Here is a 17,355-nt window from a genome sequence, read left to right as displayed (position 1 = left end):
AATATGCAATTATACTGCTGGATTCCCCTCCCTATTAAGCTGGTCAGTAATTGATTATTGTATTCAGATATTAGAGTATGCAATATTTCAGCTCAGTTTTTAATTATAAACACATGTTGAATTGTTCGTGATTTTTCAGAATATGGAAGGAGTGGGGAGTTATCACCTTTTAAACCTCATGTTGTGCCATACTGATAAATGCAAATTAATAAATGTTTGTTTATGTATGTGCTTGTTGAAAATTTACAGCATAGTTATTTTTAAGTATTTTTATTTATTTATTTGTTTGTTTGTTTGTTTAGAGTTTTGGAGCTTATTTATTCTGAAGTATTTTATTCACCAGTGATGAGTGCAGTAAGCGAAGCTCTGCTGCCCTCTTGTGTTTGGATCTTAACTTTGATCCTGAATATTTATGTGATTAAGCTTGAAAAGCGATAAACCGCCGTCTGTGTAAATGAAAGTCGACGCTGTTTTACCTTGAGTGATGCAAGAGTAGCACCTACGTAAAAAGTAAGAAAATGCTTTGATTGTCTGCTTTTTGTCTGTTTAACTAGAGTTAAACTGATCAGATGACAAGCTCTGTAACTCAAGAGTATTACTCCATAATCTAACGTGGAGAATGAACCTTTTGTCTCATGTTCATGACTCTGTACATCGATATGCCTCCGTTTGAGTGCTAACGGTAAATCTGGTACATGATAGCAATCAAATAAAAGGTAATTGCATAATTTATTAAAGCTTGTAACTTCATTAAAATATTAGTCAAGTTTTATTCATGTTAGTTCATGGCAACTTAAGCATTAAAGTGTATGTTCACCCCAAAATTAAAATTCTGTCATTTACTCGCTCTCAAGTTGTTCCAAACCTTTATGTCTTTCTTTTTTTCTGCTGAACTCAAAAGAAAATATTTTCTGGTCCCCAGTATCTTCAGTATAGTATCTCACAAAAGTGAGTACACCCCTCACATTTCAGCAGTCATTTTAGTATATCTTCTCAAGGGACAATACTATAGAAATCAAACTTATATATATTTAGAGTAGTCAATGTGCAGCTTGTATAGCAGTGTATATTTACTGTCCCCTAAAAATAACTCAACATACAGCCATTACTGTCAAATCAGCTGGCAACAAAGGTAAGTACACTCTAAGTGATAACAGCACTATGTCATTTAACCATGCAAAGCCACATGTCCTATTCATCATGTTCATGCTTGACAGGACCATAAAAAGTTGTGTATTTTGTATTAGAGCAGTTAAAATGTGGTGCTTTGAGTACAATTCTTTCTCTCATACTGACCACTGGATGTTCAACAAGGCACCTCATGGCAAAGAACTCTCTGAAGATTTGAGAATTACAGTTGTTGCTCTCCACAAAGATGGCCTAGGTTATAAGATGTTCAGTAACAACCTGAAACTGAGTTACAGTACTGTGGCCAGGGTCATACAGAGGTTTTCCAAGACAGGTTCCATTCAGAATAGGCCTCGCAAGGTTCGATCAACAAAGTTGAGTGTTCGTTCTGTGCATCAGGTGCAGAACCTGGCTTCAAAAAACAGATGCATGAGTGCTGCCAGCATTCCTTTAGAGGTTGCAGAAACAGAAGGTCTGCTTGCCAGTGCTCAGACCATACGCTGCACACTGCAACAAGTTGGTTTGCATTGGCGTCATCCGAGAAGGAAGCCTCTTCTGAAGCTGGCTTACAAGAAAGCCTGTAAACAGTTTGCTGAAGACAACCTGTCCAAGTGCATGAATTACTGGAACCATGTCCTATGGTCTGATGAGACTAAAATAAACTTGTTTGGCTCAGATGGTGTCCAGCATGTGTGGTAATGCCCTGGTGAGGAGTACCAAGAAAATTGTGTCTCTCCTACAGTCAAGCATGGTGGTGGTAGCATCATGGTCTGGGGCTGCATGAGGTTTGCTGGTACTGGGGAGCTGTGGTTCATTGAGGGGAACATGGATTCCATTATGTATTGTACATTTCTGAAGCAGAACATGATGCCTTCCCTTCAGAAACTTGGCCGAACGGCAGTTCTCCCAAATGATTGCTGAAATGTGAGGGGTGTACTCACTTTTGTGAGGTACTGTATATATAAGAAAAAAAAAAACAGCTTAACCATGTATACTTTGGTGTTTTGGGACCCTTCAGAAATCAACACATTTCTACAATTTTCAGCCATTTCTTTGCTAAGCACATTGATATTATTTCAAATAAGAGACACATGTATTGTTTTGTGTGTGTGTGTGTGTGTGTGTGTGTGTGTGTGTGTGTGTGTGTGTGTGTATGAACAAATAGTACTCCATCATTTTACATTATTTTTTTTTAAATGGAAAAATGAGTTTTATTGGCTTGCGCACAAACCTAATATCAAGGTCAAACCATTAGCCTTGTTGAAAGCCAGGCTGATGAAAAATTAAGCATGTGAACTACAAACACTAAATGTTTTGTGATTCATTTTAATTTACAAATAAATACATCATAAATTGTTTTGAAGAGCATGCAGATTATTTTCATAAATTAACTTTTTTTAATGGGCTTAAATAGTACAGTACCATAAAACGCATGCAAACTACAATCAACACAAGCCAACTTTGAATAAAAAATAAATTGGGCACAATGAAAATTACTGCAATGCTTAGTCCCCAGTAAATTCAAGCTTCATGCATTTCTTTGTAAAGATACCTTAATTTTTTAAAGGAAAACACTGTTTTTTTTCACCATTATTTACTGTGGAACCATTTAAGCCCACCTTATGTGTTTCAGTGAGGAATCCCTTTAATTACAAACTTTGATCAGTTTCCTGAGTGAAAGTGTTTAAGGATGCATTCTTTGTGTGCTTTTACCTTACTAACCTTTTACCTTAAGACAGAGTGTCTTCAAGTAGAAACAAGAAGCTAGATTATGTTATATAGGCTAAGTGTAAAATGAAAGAAGGAAAAATGTAGGGCGAGGTGATCTAATCATGTTTTAGACTTGTGTGTCTTTTTACAGTCCTTACAGGTCCTGTGTGACTGGGCTTAAATGGTATTAGTACAGGTGATGGGCACTAGCAAACATTAGTAAAAGGAATTTTTAAAACACTGAATAAATATACTGATGTTTCTTTATTTGTTATTATATAAATCTTTATTATTATTGTTGTTGTTGTTGTTGTTGTTGTTGTTATTTTTAAATAAATAAATTATGATGTGGGCTTATTTGGAAAACATGCAGGCTGAAATGGTGCCAAAGTACCAATTAAGCCCATGCCAGACTTTTGACTTTATTAAAATATCTTAATTTTATATTCTAAAGTGTACATCAACTAATTAATACATTTTGAAATTAGAGATAAATCTTGCATTTTAACAGTTGTTTTTTCTTATAAACCATGTCAATATCTATGAAAAACAGATACATTTTTGGTGGGCTTAAAGGAGCTCACCCACAAATAATGTACTCACCCACTTGTCATCCAAGATGTTCATGTCTTTTTTTCTTCAGATTTTTTTTTTTTTTCAGGATTTTTCTTCATATAATGGACTGGTATGGTCCCCCGATTTTGAACAAAATGCAGTTTAAATCCCAGCTGAGAAAGAAGGGTCTTATCTAACGTAACGATCGGTTATTTTCATTAAAAAAAAATACAGTTTAAATAATTTTTAATCTCAAACACTCATCTTGTCTTGCTCTCCCTGAACTCTGTGTATTCTGCCTTGAGACAGTTAGGGTATGTCAAAAAACTCCAATAGTATTTTCTCCCTCAACTTCAAATATTATTTCAAAATCATCTTACATCACTGCAGAAGTACCGACCCAGTCTTTGCAAAGTGAACATGCAAAGAAGATCAAACACCCTTAACAAAAATGGTAAAACAGCAATATAAGATGATTTTGAAGTCGAGGGAGAACATGAGATGGGATTTTTTTGACATGCCCTAACTGTCATGAACTGGTTCAGGCAGAATGAGACAAGATAAGCATTTGGCACTAAAAAGTATATAAATTGTATTGTATTTTTATGAAAATAACCGATCGTTTCACTAGATAAGACCCTTCTTCCTCGGCTGGGATCGTTTGAAGCTGCATTTAAACTGCATTTTGGAAGTTCAAAATTGGGGCACCATAGCAGTCCATTATATGGAGAAAAATCCTGAAATGTTTCTCTCAAAAAAACATAATTTCTTTACAGCTGAAGAAAGAAAGACATGAACATCTTGGATGACAAGGGGGTGAGTACATTATCGGTCAATTTTTGTTGGACTTCTCCTTTAATGGGCACACTTACCCTACCCTCACTTTCCAGTGACACACTGTCATTTGCAGAATCACTGACCTGGCAGATGATGGCAGAAGTAACAGAGAGCATTAAAATAAACAGGTGTTTTTCACTGCCAGTTTGCTGATGTTTGATCACAAAAGGATTATTTGTTTTATGAGACCATTTGTACAAGAGCAACACAGGAGCACAAATACATTCTAATACTAACTTACATGTTTATTATTTTCTATTCGAACCAATATTCACATGTTCAGAATCAGAGACAGTTAGAGTGAACGTAACTTTTGGTCAGAATCAAAATCAAATCATTTGATTTTCACAACCCCTTTCAATCAGACCAAAATGTCATTTGGATTGATTGAGATGATGGATGATTCCTGGATTATTATGCATGAAAATCTAGGCGCTGTGACGCTCCATCCTCACTGGTGTCACTTCTGTTCTTCCACCCTTTGCAGTGACCTAAATAATGTCCCAGTTTAAAATTAGCTCTATCTCAGGTTAGGAGGTAGTGACATAAAAATGAGTCTTCATCCTATTAAAAAACACCAGTCTATGTTAATTGTGTGAGTTTTCTAACATTGTTTTCCAGCCTTGTAACCTTATGTTTAAAGAACCTTCTAAATGCTTGATCTCCTCCCCTCTTTGAAGACTTTTGTGTTGCATCAACTGACAATGAAACTGGCTCTGTTCAGAAGGAAACTGATAGAAATGCAACAATTTAAACTGCAAAATTAGTTTACATAATGCATTTACTTTAGCACTTATTTGGTATCAATCCTCTCACGTCATCTTTTAATCTTTATGTAAAATTAATAGCATGTCCTGAGTAGGTCATTATCTCAAATGATGACGGATTTTTAATTTTTGAGTGATCTTTCACTTTAAGTCTTAATTGTGGCTCTTTTCGTTATCCAGCACACATTAACCCTCACCATGGTACGAGAGTTATTTGTAGGAGACTGTTCAGAGAGTCACTAGGGGGCCGAACTGAATCATCTGTATGGGAGTGACTCTGGATTTCATTTCACTTAATAATATCTCACCTACTTCTCACACGTTTTCGGATTTTCAGAGAACTTCACTTGCATAAACCTTTTCTACACAAAGGGGAAAAAATGCTAACAATATTTTCTTGCCATTCGTCAGATCCTCTGTTAAAGTGATTTGAGTGATATAAAGGATTTATTAGAATTCATTTTAATTGTTTTTAGGAATCTGGTGGCTGATACAGAGCATCTTCTCTTCAGTGGCTTAAACCACACAGAGAGAAAGGGACATTGAAGATTTTCAGGTATGAATGACTGTTTTTCAGTGTTGCATTTAATGTAGTTTGTGTTCTGAATGCTCATATTTTGGCCAAATGTGTTAAAATGGGTTCTTTTACATATTATATATACAACTGCATGTCATGTTTTTGAAATTTAAAAGGCAAAGAACACAAACCAACGCATGGGGAGGTAGATACAATAAAAAAAACAAACAAAAAAAAAAAACATTTGCGCAGCTTAGAAAAGGAATACAATGATCAGCATGTATGTATAGTGAAAAATGGTGAATGAGTGAAAAAGAGTTGGTAAGTTTTGTGGTGATTTGTAGGAGAAAAAAAGACTAATATCCAGTGGTTAACTTGTAAATCATAAAGTGTATATGAGATCGTGGGGTGATGAATCACATACAAAACGTGGAGATGTATTCAAATGACCACTTACTTAGCTGTGGGGCTTACAAGCCTCAATTTAAATTTGCATTATATAAACATTATGGCAATATTTACAATTATTTTAGGCCACTCGCATTCAATTATGAATTACATGAGTTATGTAAATTATTTTCCATTCAAAATATTGATATTTGTTGAGTAGTTAAGCAGTCACTGGATATTATCCCTGTTAGTCATTCTAATGTTTCAATTACAAAAAAAAGTGTCAGTTAATAACTCACCTCCCACTCTGGCACTGTTCAGTTCCTGTGAACAGTAAAGTCACGCATTCTTTGATTTGATGGTCATCTCAATAACAATGACATTGACGAGCACCGTAGGACTGAAGCAGATCAACCTAAACATTTATCTTTAAACTTATATTACAAGTACAAAGTTACAAAATAATCTTCTGGGATTTTGCCAGTGATGACAGTCAGATTCTATTTTGCTGAGTTTGTTTTTGTGCTGTTGTCTTAGCTGGTTTTGTCCTGTCATTGACAGCAGACATATTGATCATAGTCTGAGTGGTGGTCAGTTCACAGCAGTGACAGAAATACACTTTTCTATTAGGGAATGTATTTTTCACCTAAATTGATTTCTGGGGCTTTTTTTACCTTTACCTAACTTAAAAAAAAAAAAAATAAAAAAAATAAAAATCCATTTAATAAATAATTTTAGTAATTAATATGGCAAAATAGGGCTGTTACCAATCAAATGAAATCGGAATATACAAAATCTTTACACTGCAGAAGCCAGAGACATTCAGTATTTTTACACATTGTGTAATGGCGGTGGCATGAATGCATTTACACTGTAGTTGCAATTGCATAAATAATCCTGAAAATTTTGGAATATAAATTGATTTAAAAAAATATATATAAATAAATAAAATGAATATTTTAAATATGAAACTAAAATCATATTTAAAGTCGTTGAGTCATGATTCAGAATTAATTCAGTTCAGGACTGAATCAAGTGACTGTCTTTAATATAACTGGATCATTGAATCATTCACTCATCCTATATAGGGGAGTGCGGGGCACAACCTAACACTTTTTGAATTTCTTAATTTGTGTAAATCCACGTGGTGTTCAGAGGATATTTTTTTATCCACGTTAATTTCACACTTGTCTTGTACGAATATGTCGCTTTGTTTCTTAATTACAGTGTATACAGTTTTTTTTTTTTGTTTTTTTTTATTTACCTCAAAAGAAAGGAAGTGAAAAGTGACAAAATGCCCCGTATGTGGGGTACATTGTAACATGTGAGGGGCACGTTTTAACATGACCATATGACAGGTTAAAATGTTATCTGATCGAATGAAAAAAATATACACAACAAACTAAAATATTTTGTCAATAAAATAAAATTATTAACTTTTTCAAATAAAAAAAAAAATTTTGAACACATTGCAACCATGGGTGGGACGGCCCTGATAGCAAAACACAGCTATACAGTATAGTTCAAAACAATGTGCGCAAATAGATGAAACACATTCAGACATTAAAAAAAAAAACACTCCCCTCCCTCCAAACACAGCTCTCACAGAACACGAGATACATAAATGACCCAAAATGCTTTACATTTTTTGAAATAATAATTTCTCAACATTAAACATTGATTGTCAGTCTTTATTCACCTGTTTATTGTTGTTTCTTTTTAAAATACATAAAAGTAAATTGTGAAAATTTCATCGCTAATGTCATAGAATAGCGCAGTTTAATATAGCGGGGCAGATTGTAACGCAGTGTTACAACTGTCCCCATCAGCGCAACTGGAATATAAAAGTGGTTAGTGTCTTCTGCTGACTTGCCAAGCATTAATAAACTACTGATAAGTAACTGATAAGTAACAGACTGGCAATTAAAATAATAAGAGATTTGTCTCATTTTAAATGAATACTAAAAACTGAGAAGAAAAATTTGATTCAGCCAAAAATTTACTTTTACTATGATAAAATAAATATTCAGCGATACTGGTACTTTTTTTACAGCGAGTGGCATGGTGAATGCCCGAATCCAGTATCATTTTGTAAATATTACTGTGTCACAGAATGTAGTTAAGAGTTTTTCAGGCGAGAATGTACTTGTTTATAGTTCAAATATGCAGTTTGTTAATAAAGATAACATCTATTTGAAAATTTGCTTCAAAGTTTTTGGACATGCGCCTCACCTCGGCCAGATCTTCTGGAATTTACCGCTGGCTCTGATGTCTCTGTAGTGGTTAAACATGGAATGTAATTTGTTTTAGGTAAATCTAACAAGCAGTCTTTGGTCTCATTAATCCATTATTTGTTCCAGAAAGGATTGTTTTAGCAAAATCTCATGATTATGGAAATTCAATGCTGTATATCAGAGCGCTGCCTTTGTGCTTTTGACTAAATTGCCTAGCAACTTTTTTAATGGCTGTTTTTGTTGTTTAGTCCATCTCTCTCTCATAATACATAATACAGTGAGCTTTTACTGCAGTAATACAATAAGCTTTTGATTAAGTAACTCAACATTCTTTCTTTATTAGTTCTAAAGTAACGTTTTGGAATTACTAACAGAGGCTTGGGCTCAGCTGTTCAACTGTCAAACTTTGTTTTGAATCTGTGGTGAAAGGAAGTGGTTAGCACAAAAGAGGGCTGTTAAAAACACTCTGTTGTTATTTTGTTTATGTATTTACACTCATATCGTCAAACTGTTATATAAACGCAATATCACACTCGTAGATGTGAGACATGGCTGTGCATCAGCACAGCTGTGATTTGGCCCTAGGCACGAGGATGCAGGCCAAAATGTTGAGTTGTTTAATTGAAAACTTATTGTATTACTGCAGTAAAAGCTCACTGTATTATGCAGAGTATTATCAGAGAGAGAGATGGACTAAGCGAGTGTGATTAACGTACCTACATCTGATACAGCATTCATTCTTCAGATAAGTCTCTCTCTCTCCACAGTAAACATTAGTTTGAATGTTTATTGTGTTCATGTCTAATTTGTTCATGTCTATTTTTTTCCGCCACATCTTGAATGTTGGGGCATGTTCACATACAGTTCCCACTTTAGAATAACATTCACAGAAATTAAAATAATGCTTTGTCACTGTAATGTAATGTTTAAAAAAAAGTTTGCTAAAATAAAATTAAATAAAATAAAATAACACTTTATTCTTTTCTAATTGTATTTGTTATCTGTCACTTTTATCTCTCAACATTATACAAGCAATTCACAACTCACACACATTATATAGTGTAGTGGTTCCCAAACTGGGGGGGAACTACCATACGTTTTATGATAAGGGCAGTAATCAGCGCGCACTGCTCAATGTGTGAGTTATGATAAGGGGGGGCGCGGCAAGGCTAGTGTATAGTCAGCAGATTTTTATAGAGATTCGAAAGAGATAAACGGCCGAAAATATCTGCCGCGCCGCCCGGCAGTAATCAGCGTGCACCGCTCAATGTGTGACGCTCCACTCAATATTCCGCTCTATGAATGTGCGTTCCGCTGAGTTGCTCACAGCCCATATGAATGCTCCACTCGTGTACCGCTTATGCTTAACGGAAAAGCAAAGTCCGCTCAAATAACTCGCTGACAGAAAATGTCTATGTATACTTGTTCCTGTTTGCAATAGCGTCGCATACTGTGCTGTAACATGCTGTAGTACTGCTGTACTGGACAACGCTGGTAAAATGGCGCTACCCTCTCGTGACGGTATGCTCTGCTCACATGCTCTGATAATAGTTCCCCTTCAGAAACTCGAGCTGCATCTACAAACGCTTTGGGGACGCCCTCAGCGTAAGCACGCTCTGAATCACATGTGTAATCAGTCCAATAGAGAACCGGCATTCAGCTTCATTCATTCAGCGAAGCGTTCTGTGTGTGTTTGTATCGTGTCTGTTTTTCGGTGCTAGTTCGTACCACTTTATTTTGAGACACGATGTCCAAAAAAAGCATCAAAACAAAAACATACTGATAAAAGCAAGCCACATTACAAGCCATGTGTTCCTCCCTGCTCGTGTTTTATTTGTTTAGTGTTTTATTGGGACTACAGAGTGCGGTTATAGAGCGATCTCTCGGGTAGAACAGACGCTTGAGAGCTATCTGTCTCCCGAAGCGGCATCGTCTCTAAAGGCTCCGGTCTTACCCTCCAAGCCGCTGCGTACAACATCAGCGCTGGTGGGTAAGGGTTACTTGGCAGCGGGTCAGGCTGGTGCTTGTCTGCACACCATGGCAGTGTTGCAGGCATATCAGGTTGACCTGCTCAAAGAGTTAGATGATAGCGACGAGATAAGTCGGGATGACATCTCCGAACTTAGGAGAGCCGCTGATTTGTCTCTCCACGCCACTAAAGAGGCCGCCCGTGCCATCGGCCGGTCCATGGCAGCTATGGTGGCAGCGGAGAGACATCTCTGGTTGACCCTGTCTGACATGAAAGAGAAAGACAGGGTCTTTCTCCTCGACGCCCCCGCTTGCGCCTTCTGGCCTGTTCGGCGACGCCGTCAATTCCATCGTCGACAGGTACCAGGAGGCCCGTAAACAAGCGGCGGCGTTTCAGCGGTTTTCCCTTGTCGCGTTCTAGCTCTTGGGGCTGCTGGGTGGGAGCAGCCCCAGCCGAGTACCAGCTCCTCATACAGGACAACTCAAAAACAGAGTCGGGGGGCTTCTAAGCCGAGGCCCGACCTGAGGGTCTTACTTCAGGCGAAGAAGTCCTCAACGAAGCGGTCCTGACGGTCGTGCAGGACCGCTGAGGGCAGCCCCTGCTGGGGAGGGGCGGGTTGCACTGCATTCCACGGTGTCCGTCTCTCCTCAGTGCCCTCAGGAGACCATCATGCGCACCCTGCCGGTGTTCCAGGACGCAGTGGTCTCCGGCGAGCCCATACCTCAGTTTCTTCTGCCCGGCAACGTAGCGGAGCTGGGGAGCTCGCCACCCCTGCGGGGGTCTCTAGAACAGTTAGTTCGGTCAGTTCCTGCCGGTGTGCCATTACAGGGCACCGAGCTAGCAGTTCACACGAATCCAGAGGCCGGTCTCGAGAGACTGGTTCCCCTAGTAGATTATTTGGCACCGTGGAAACTACTGCCAAATGTGTCTGCATGGGTCCTGCGCACTGTAGAGCGAGGTTATCGCATCCAATTCGGTGCTCCGCCGCCACCTTTCAACGGGGTCCGAGCAGGGTCTGGTAATAGAACAGGAAGTAGAAACTCTGTTGAGGAAGGAGGCCATCGAGGTGGTCCCTCCTCAAGACAGGGAGTCCGGGTTCTACAGCCAGTACTTCATTGTTCAGAAGAAGGATGGGGGCCTGCGTCCCATTTTAGATCGGAGTCTTCTGAATCATTCAGTTATGAGGTTGAAAAGTTCAAAATGCTGACTGTCAATCAAGTGGTGTCACAAATCAGGTCCGAGGACTGGTTTGTGACGATAGATCTAAAAGGAGACTAAAAGGATGGAGACTACTTCCACGTCTCCATCCTTCCTCAACACAGGAAGTTCCTGAGGTTTGCTTTCAGGGGCGAAGCATACCAATATCGGGTTATTCCGTTCGGCCTAGCACTCTCCCCCCGCACTTTCACAAAGTGTGTGGATGCTGCTCTGGCTCCACTGCGACTCCGGGGCATCCGCATACTCAATTACATCGACGATTGGTTGATTCTGGCTCAATCGGAGCACATGGCGGTTCAACATCGAGATGTTGAACATATGAAAGAGCTGGGGTTGAGACTGAACGCCAGGAAGAGTGTGCTGTCTCCATTACAGAGAACCACTTATCTAGGCATGGTGTGGGATTCGACCACGATGCAGGCACGTTTGTCACCTGCTCGGATCGAGTCGATCCTCACTGCAGTCACGAGAGTGAAAGAAGGCCGAGTCACTCACTGTAAAGCAGTTCCAGTGACTGCTGGGTCTGATGGCAGCTGCGTCCAACGTGATACCTTTTGGCCTGCTGTACATGAGACCCCTACAGTGGTGGCTCAGGACCAAGGGGCTCTCCCTGAGGGGAAACCCGTTCCGCATGATCAAGGTTACGCGGCGATGCCTACGCGCCTTAGACATGTGGAAGAAGCCTTGGTTCCTGTCTCAGGGCCTGGTGTTAGGAGCTCCTTGTCGCCACGTAACACTAGCGACTGCGATGCGTCTCTCACCAGTTGGGGTGCGGTCATGAGTGGCCACCCCGCCCGCGGTCTGTGGAGCGGTCGCCATCTCACTTGGCACATCAACTGCCTGGAGATGCTGGCCGTGTTTCGTGCGTTGAAACACTTTCTCCCGGACCTAATAGGCCGCCATGTGTTGGTTCGCACCGACAACACAGCAGTGGTCTATTACATCAACCACCAGGGAGGTCTGCATTTGCGCCCCTTATACAAGCTGGCGCACCAGATCCTTGTGTGGTCCCAGAACGAACTCCTCTCGCTGAGAGCGGTTCATGTTCCTGGGCATCTCAGTATGGGAGCAGACATCCTGTCAAGGCAGGGGCCGAGGCCCGGGGAATGGATGCTTCACCCCGAGGTGGTGAAGCAGATTTGGAGAGTGTTTGGCCAGGCTCAGATGGACCTCTTCGCGACTCAGGAGAATGTGCAATGTCCCCACTGGTTCTCTCTGACTCATTCAGCTCCACTGGAGCTGGATGCCATGGTACAGACGTGGCTGAGGCTTCGTCTGTACGCTTTTCCCCCGATCGCTCTGCTCCCGGGAGTTCTGGAGAGAGTGCACCGGAACGGGGTCCGTCTTCTTTTAGTAGCCCCGTACTGGCTGGCCCGAGCATGGTTCTTGGACCTAATTTCCCTCCTCGACGGCTCTCCATGGGAGATTCCTGTCAGGAGGGATCTCCTCTCTCAGACGGGAGGCACCATCCTCCACCCTCGCCCGGAGTTGTGGAAGTTATGGGTGTGGCCCCTGAGGGGGCACACCTCGTAGCTTCCAGTCTCTCAACCGAGGTTGTTGAGACCATCCTCCAATCCAGAGCTCCCTCCACGAGGAAACTGTACGCCCTGAAGTACGCCCTACTTGGGACCTCGCCGTGGTGCTAGAGGCTCTTTGTAGGCCACCTTTTGAGCCTATTGAAGAGTCCTCCAATCATCATCTCTCGGTTAAGACAGTCCTTCTTCTGGCATTAACGTCTCTTAAGACAGTAGGAGATCTTCAGGCCCTCTCTGTGGCCCCTTCCCATATAGAGTTTGCCCCTGGCATGGCTAAAGCTTTTCTTTACCCCAGACCGGGGGTATGTCCCGAAGGTCCCCTCTTCAGCACCACGGCCCATCGTACTCCAGGCCTTTTGTCCTCCTCCCTTTCAGGATCCGGACCAGCAGAAGCAGAAGTTCGAGCCCTGGACACATACGTCCACAGAGCTGCCCTGTGGAGGAAATCTGACCAACTGTTCATCTGTTATGGCCCCCCTAAGAGGGGTCTTCCGGCTTCAAAACATACCCTTAGCCGCTGGATTGTGGATGCTATCACTCAGGCTTATGAGTTCTCGGACCTTCCCTCTCCTTTGGGGGTTAAGGCCCATTCTACCCGAGGCATCTCTGCCTCTAAAGCTTTTATGCCTGGTGTCCCTATGCAGGACATCTGTGATGCTGCGGGATGGTCCACGCCCCTTACCTTCGTCAGGTTCTATGACCTAGATCTGCGAGTCGCTCCTGGCTCTTCTGTCCTTTCGGCCTAGCACACACACTAGGCAGGGACTTGGAACTATGGGGGCGTGGGCATATTGTTCCCCAAAGCGTTTGTAGACGCAGCTCGAGTTACTGAAGGGGAACGTCTCAGGTTACGACTGTAACCCCGGTTCCCCGAAGGGAACGAGACGCTGCGTCTCGTGCCATACTTCCTGCATCCCTGCGAGCGTTCGCTTCTTCCTTAAGCTGAATGCCGGTTCCGGCGCACGTGCTTTAAAGCTTCCTGGTCTGTGACGTCACCCGCCTATGACGTCTCACTTCTCTATTGGACTGATTACACATGTGATTCAGAGCGTCCTTACGCTGAGGGCGTCCCCAAAGCGTTTGTAGATGGAGCGTCTCATTCCATTCGGGGAACCAGGGTTACAGTCGTAACCTGAGACGTTTTGTAGGACTATACATTATTTTGATAATTAGTCAAAAAAGGTTATATCTGATTCTGTTTCATAGAACTGAATAAAAATAATATACTGAGATTTAATATTCATATATTTTCTGTCCAATTTTATTGTTACTTTCAATAAACATGGTTTATTTTATTGGCTTGTGATTTTTTTTTTTTTTTTATTCAGTATCATTAAAATTATTGAGTTAAATTAAAAAGTCTTACAAAATGACTATATTATTTAATAAAATAATAAATACATATTACAAAGCAGTTTCAGTTTCGGCCAAGAATTTTCATTTCGGTACATGTCTAGATTTTTATGTAAAAAAGAAACGTTTTCAGGGTGATACAAGACCCTACTGTGAAATTATCTTGCTTATTATACAGATACTTGCCACATATGTAAATAATTTAACACAAAATATGAATTTCATATTTTATTACCTCAAGACGACTCGCAGTACCCACTGCAAGCTGTCTGTTATCAGTTGTGGCAGTTTTTGTCGTAAAACAGACCACTAGATGGTGCAATAGATATCAGAAATGAGAACTGCCGTTAGCCGAGTAAAATTATGAATAAATGACGCATAGTAGTTCTGCTCTAAGCATGGACAAGTTTTTGAAAAGACAACAAGTGCCAGGTGAACGTAAAGTAGATGATGAATGTACTTCAAAGATCGCAACTACAACAAAGTGAAGAAAATGAGAAAATCTGTTTAAAAAAACATGCTGTTACATAGTAAAAAAAAATATATATATAGTACATAGTAAAGCTGCATGCTTTACTTTTAATGTTTCTACTCTAAAAGTGACTAGTTCCTTGTTTAGATTTTTTTTTTTCAGTAAGTTGTCACACACTGAATTTTAATTATTACATTTCAAATAAATCCTTCTGAAATTGTGTTTATGTGTAAATAGGGGTCTGTGATTTTATCTATTCTGCAAAAGGGGGGCTCGGCAGAAAAAGTTTGGAAACAACTGATATAGTGTATGTACAAGTTAGCATTTTCAAACATTATAGTAGGTAATGCACTTATACAGGTATTGTTCATTGTTAATTCATGCTAACTAATGCATTAAATACAACCTCATAGTAAAGTGTTACTGAAAGTGTTACTGAAATAACATTGTTACTTGTTACTCCTGCCTATCCTCTCCTTTGGCCTATTTATCATCCTGTAGTTCTGTGAACTTCTCACCTCACAGGGGAATCTGAGCTCGGTCTCAATCACTCTATTACTATATATTCAGGTAAAGTCCTGAACAGCCATATTATAACTGTATGGCCAGAATACAGAGTGTGAAGTGACAGCAGAGATGAATGGACTGTATGAGAAAAGAGTGCAGAAAATCTGCTGCACAGCTCCAATTAGAAACTCTTTATTTGGAAGTGCTCCACTGTGTCACGTCCTATATTCTGCAACCTTTAAAAGAAACTGCACGGGTTGCCAGATCTGTGTGACAAAACCAGGCATTTGGCCAATTAAAACAAGCCCACTGACCAGTTATCCTAGTCCAAATTCCAAAACTCAAAACATGCCGTCTATTTATCTATCTATTTATCTATCTATCTATCTATCTATCTCTGTATAGCAGAGGTTGCGTTAGACTTTAACATTGTTTAACATCATTTTGACAGACAGGGTCGTAAAAATTTTGTCATAATCTATTATTACCCGTTATTTTAATTTTCATATTTTAATTATAATAAAACATTTATTTGCTTTTACTTTTGTTCACATTTTCATTTGTAATTATGAACATGCATGACGATACAGACTTATGCATTTATTTAGAAGAGAACAGATGGACAGATGAGACTGCGTAACTAATGTTCAACACTACACCCCGCAGTGACAGCGATTTTAATAAATTCTCATTTTTTTAAACCAATATCGATTTGTAAATCCCAATCGATCTTTTGGTCTATGCTGTTTTCAGTTATTGAGTGAAGAGTACATAGTGCGCCTCCCATCTAATAAATCGCAATATGCTAAGCTTGGTGTTGCTTTTGATATGAAACAAAGTTTCAGACTTCAAATTCTGTCCATTTCATTAGGAAATTCAAGCAATAAATACCATTTTGGTGTTCTTTAATGTGGGTGATAGATTGTTGTATCATCTGGGTACTCGCCTGTCCTTAATCAAACGCATAGCAAAACATTCATGATGGTTTCGTTTTTGTTGTGGATCCAGTGCTCTGCTGCTACACAGTTAACGTGCTGGCCCCGCCCCCAGACCTGTACCTCATCTTATATTTCATATAGTTGACTGTTGACAAATATGATGCAGGGCAACAACTCCACAATTGCAAGTATGGCCTAAAATTCAAGATATTAGTGCAAAAAATGCCCTTGTATGTGTTTTTGTCTATATTTATATCATATGATAAGTGATATCACACCAACAGCAAGAGCAACAGGAGTGCAGATTTTGTCCCGATCTATCACGAGTTTAAATGTGATTTTATTTAACAGTTCAGAAAATAAGTTGATATTGTGTTATATTTTAAACACAAATTTATGTGTTTTGCTTAATTTTTCAGAGAACATATTACCTTTGAAGCCATAGTAGAATTGTTGCGTGTCTTGGATGAATCCGTGTTTTGAATGAGTGAAAGACCCATTTATAAAGTGAGCCTTTTACTTCTTTCCTAAATTATCATAAAAGCATTTATCGTGACCTGGTGGCAGATTTAGTTTCTTATTTAGAGTATAATTTTATAAAAAATTAAACTTAAGACTGAAAACAGGTGATTATCCTTTTTTAACTATTTGAAAATAAACTATTTACAGTTTACAGTCTAAAATAAGAAGATATTCCTAAAATAAAAAGATAATCAATAGAAATGCTTCTGTAGATGGCATTTGTTTTTAATTTACTAGCAGCAAGAGTAGTTCTTAAGTCTCACAGGCTTTTTCTATGTTGTGTTTTTCAGCTGAATTGAAGTGTGCTGAATATGCCGCGGAGCCCGACGTCCAGTGAGGATGAGATGGCCCAGAGTTTTTCGGACTATTCTCAGGAATCCAGCTCAGAAAGTTCCAAAGAGGAGGCCATCTATGAAACGATAAAAACAGAAAGGCCCGTAAGCCGCATGACGGACGTCCAGAGCAACTCACTGGTCATTAGAGTGATTATCCCAGACCTGCAGCAAACAGTGAGTGTGTGGTTACTGTATGCATGATTCATGACTAAAGTTTCTTTGAGTGAATGAGGGTTGATTGATTAACCATTGTCGTGGTTACAGAGTCACTCTTCCTTCAATGATGCGTCGGCTATGCTTAGGTCGCAGGTTCAATTCTGGCTCGAAGAAGCTTTCATTTGAATTCGGCATGCAGGTGTTTGAGAGGA

General features: G+C 39.8%; 1 protein-coding gene across 1 annotated transcript in view; it reads left to right on the top strand.

The window, feature by feature from the left end:
- Positions 1–5,518: 5,518 nt before the first annotated feature.
- shank2a (SH3 and multiple ankyrin repeat domains 2a) overlaps positions 5,519–17,355 on the top strand; it is a 72,550-nt gene continuing 60,713 nt past the window's right edge. The window contains exons 1-2 of the mRNA XM_051134828.1: positions 5,519–5,553; positions 16,943–17,161. Coding sequence (XP_050990785.1) covers positions 16,964–17,161 — 198 coding nt within the window. The 5' untranslated portion in view covers positions 5,519–5,553; positions 16,943–16,963. The remainder of the gene's footprint in view (positions 5,554–16,942; positions 17,162–17,355) is intronic.

The sequence above is a fragment of the Labeo rohita genome, chromosome 18, assembly GCF_022985175.1.
Source record: "Labeo rohita strain BAU-BD-2019 chromosome 18, IGBB_LRoh.1.0, whole genome shotgun sequence".
NCBI lineage: Eukaryota > Metazoa > Chordata > Actinopteri > Cypriniformes > Cyprinidae > Labeo > Labeo rohita.
This window is presented reverse-complemented; position numbering and strand designations above follow the sequence as displayed.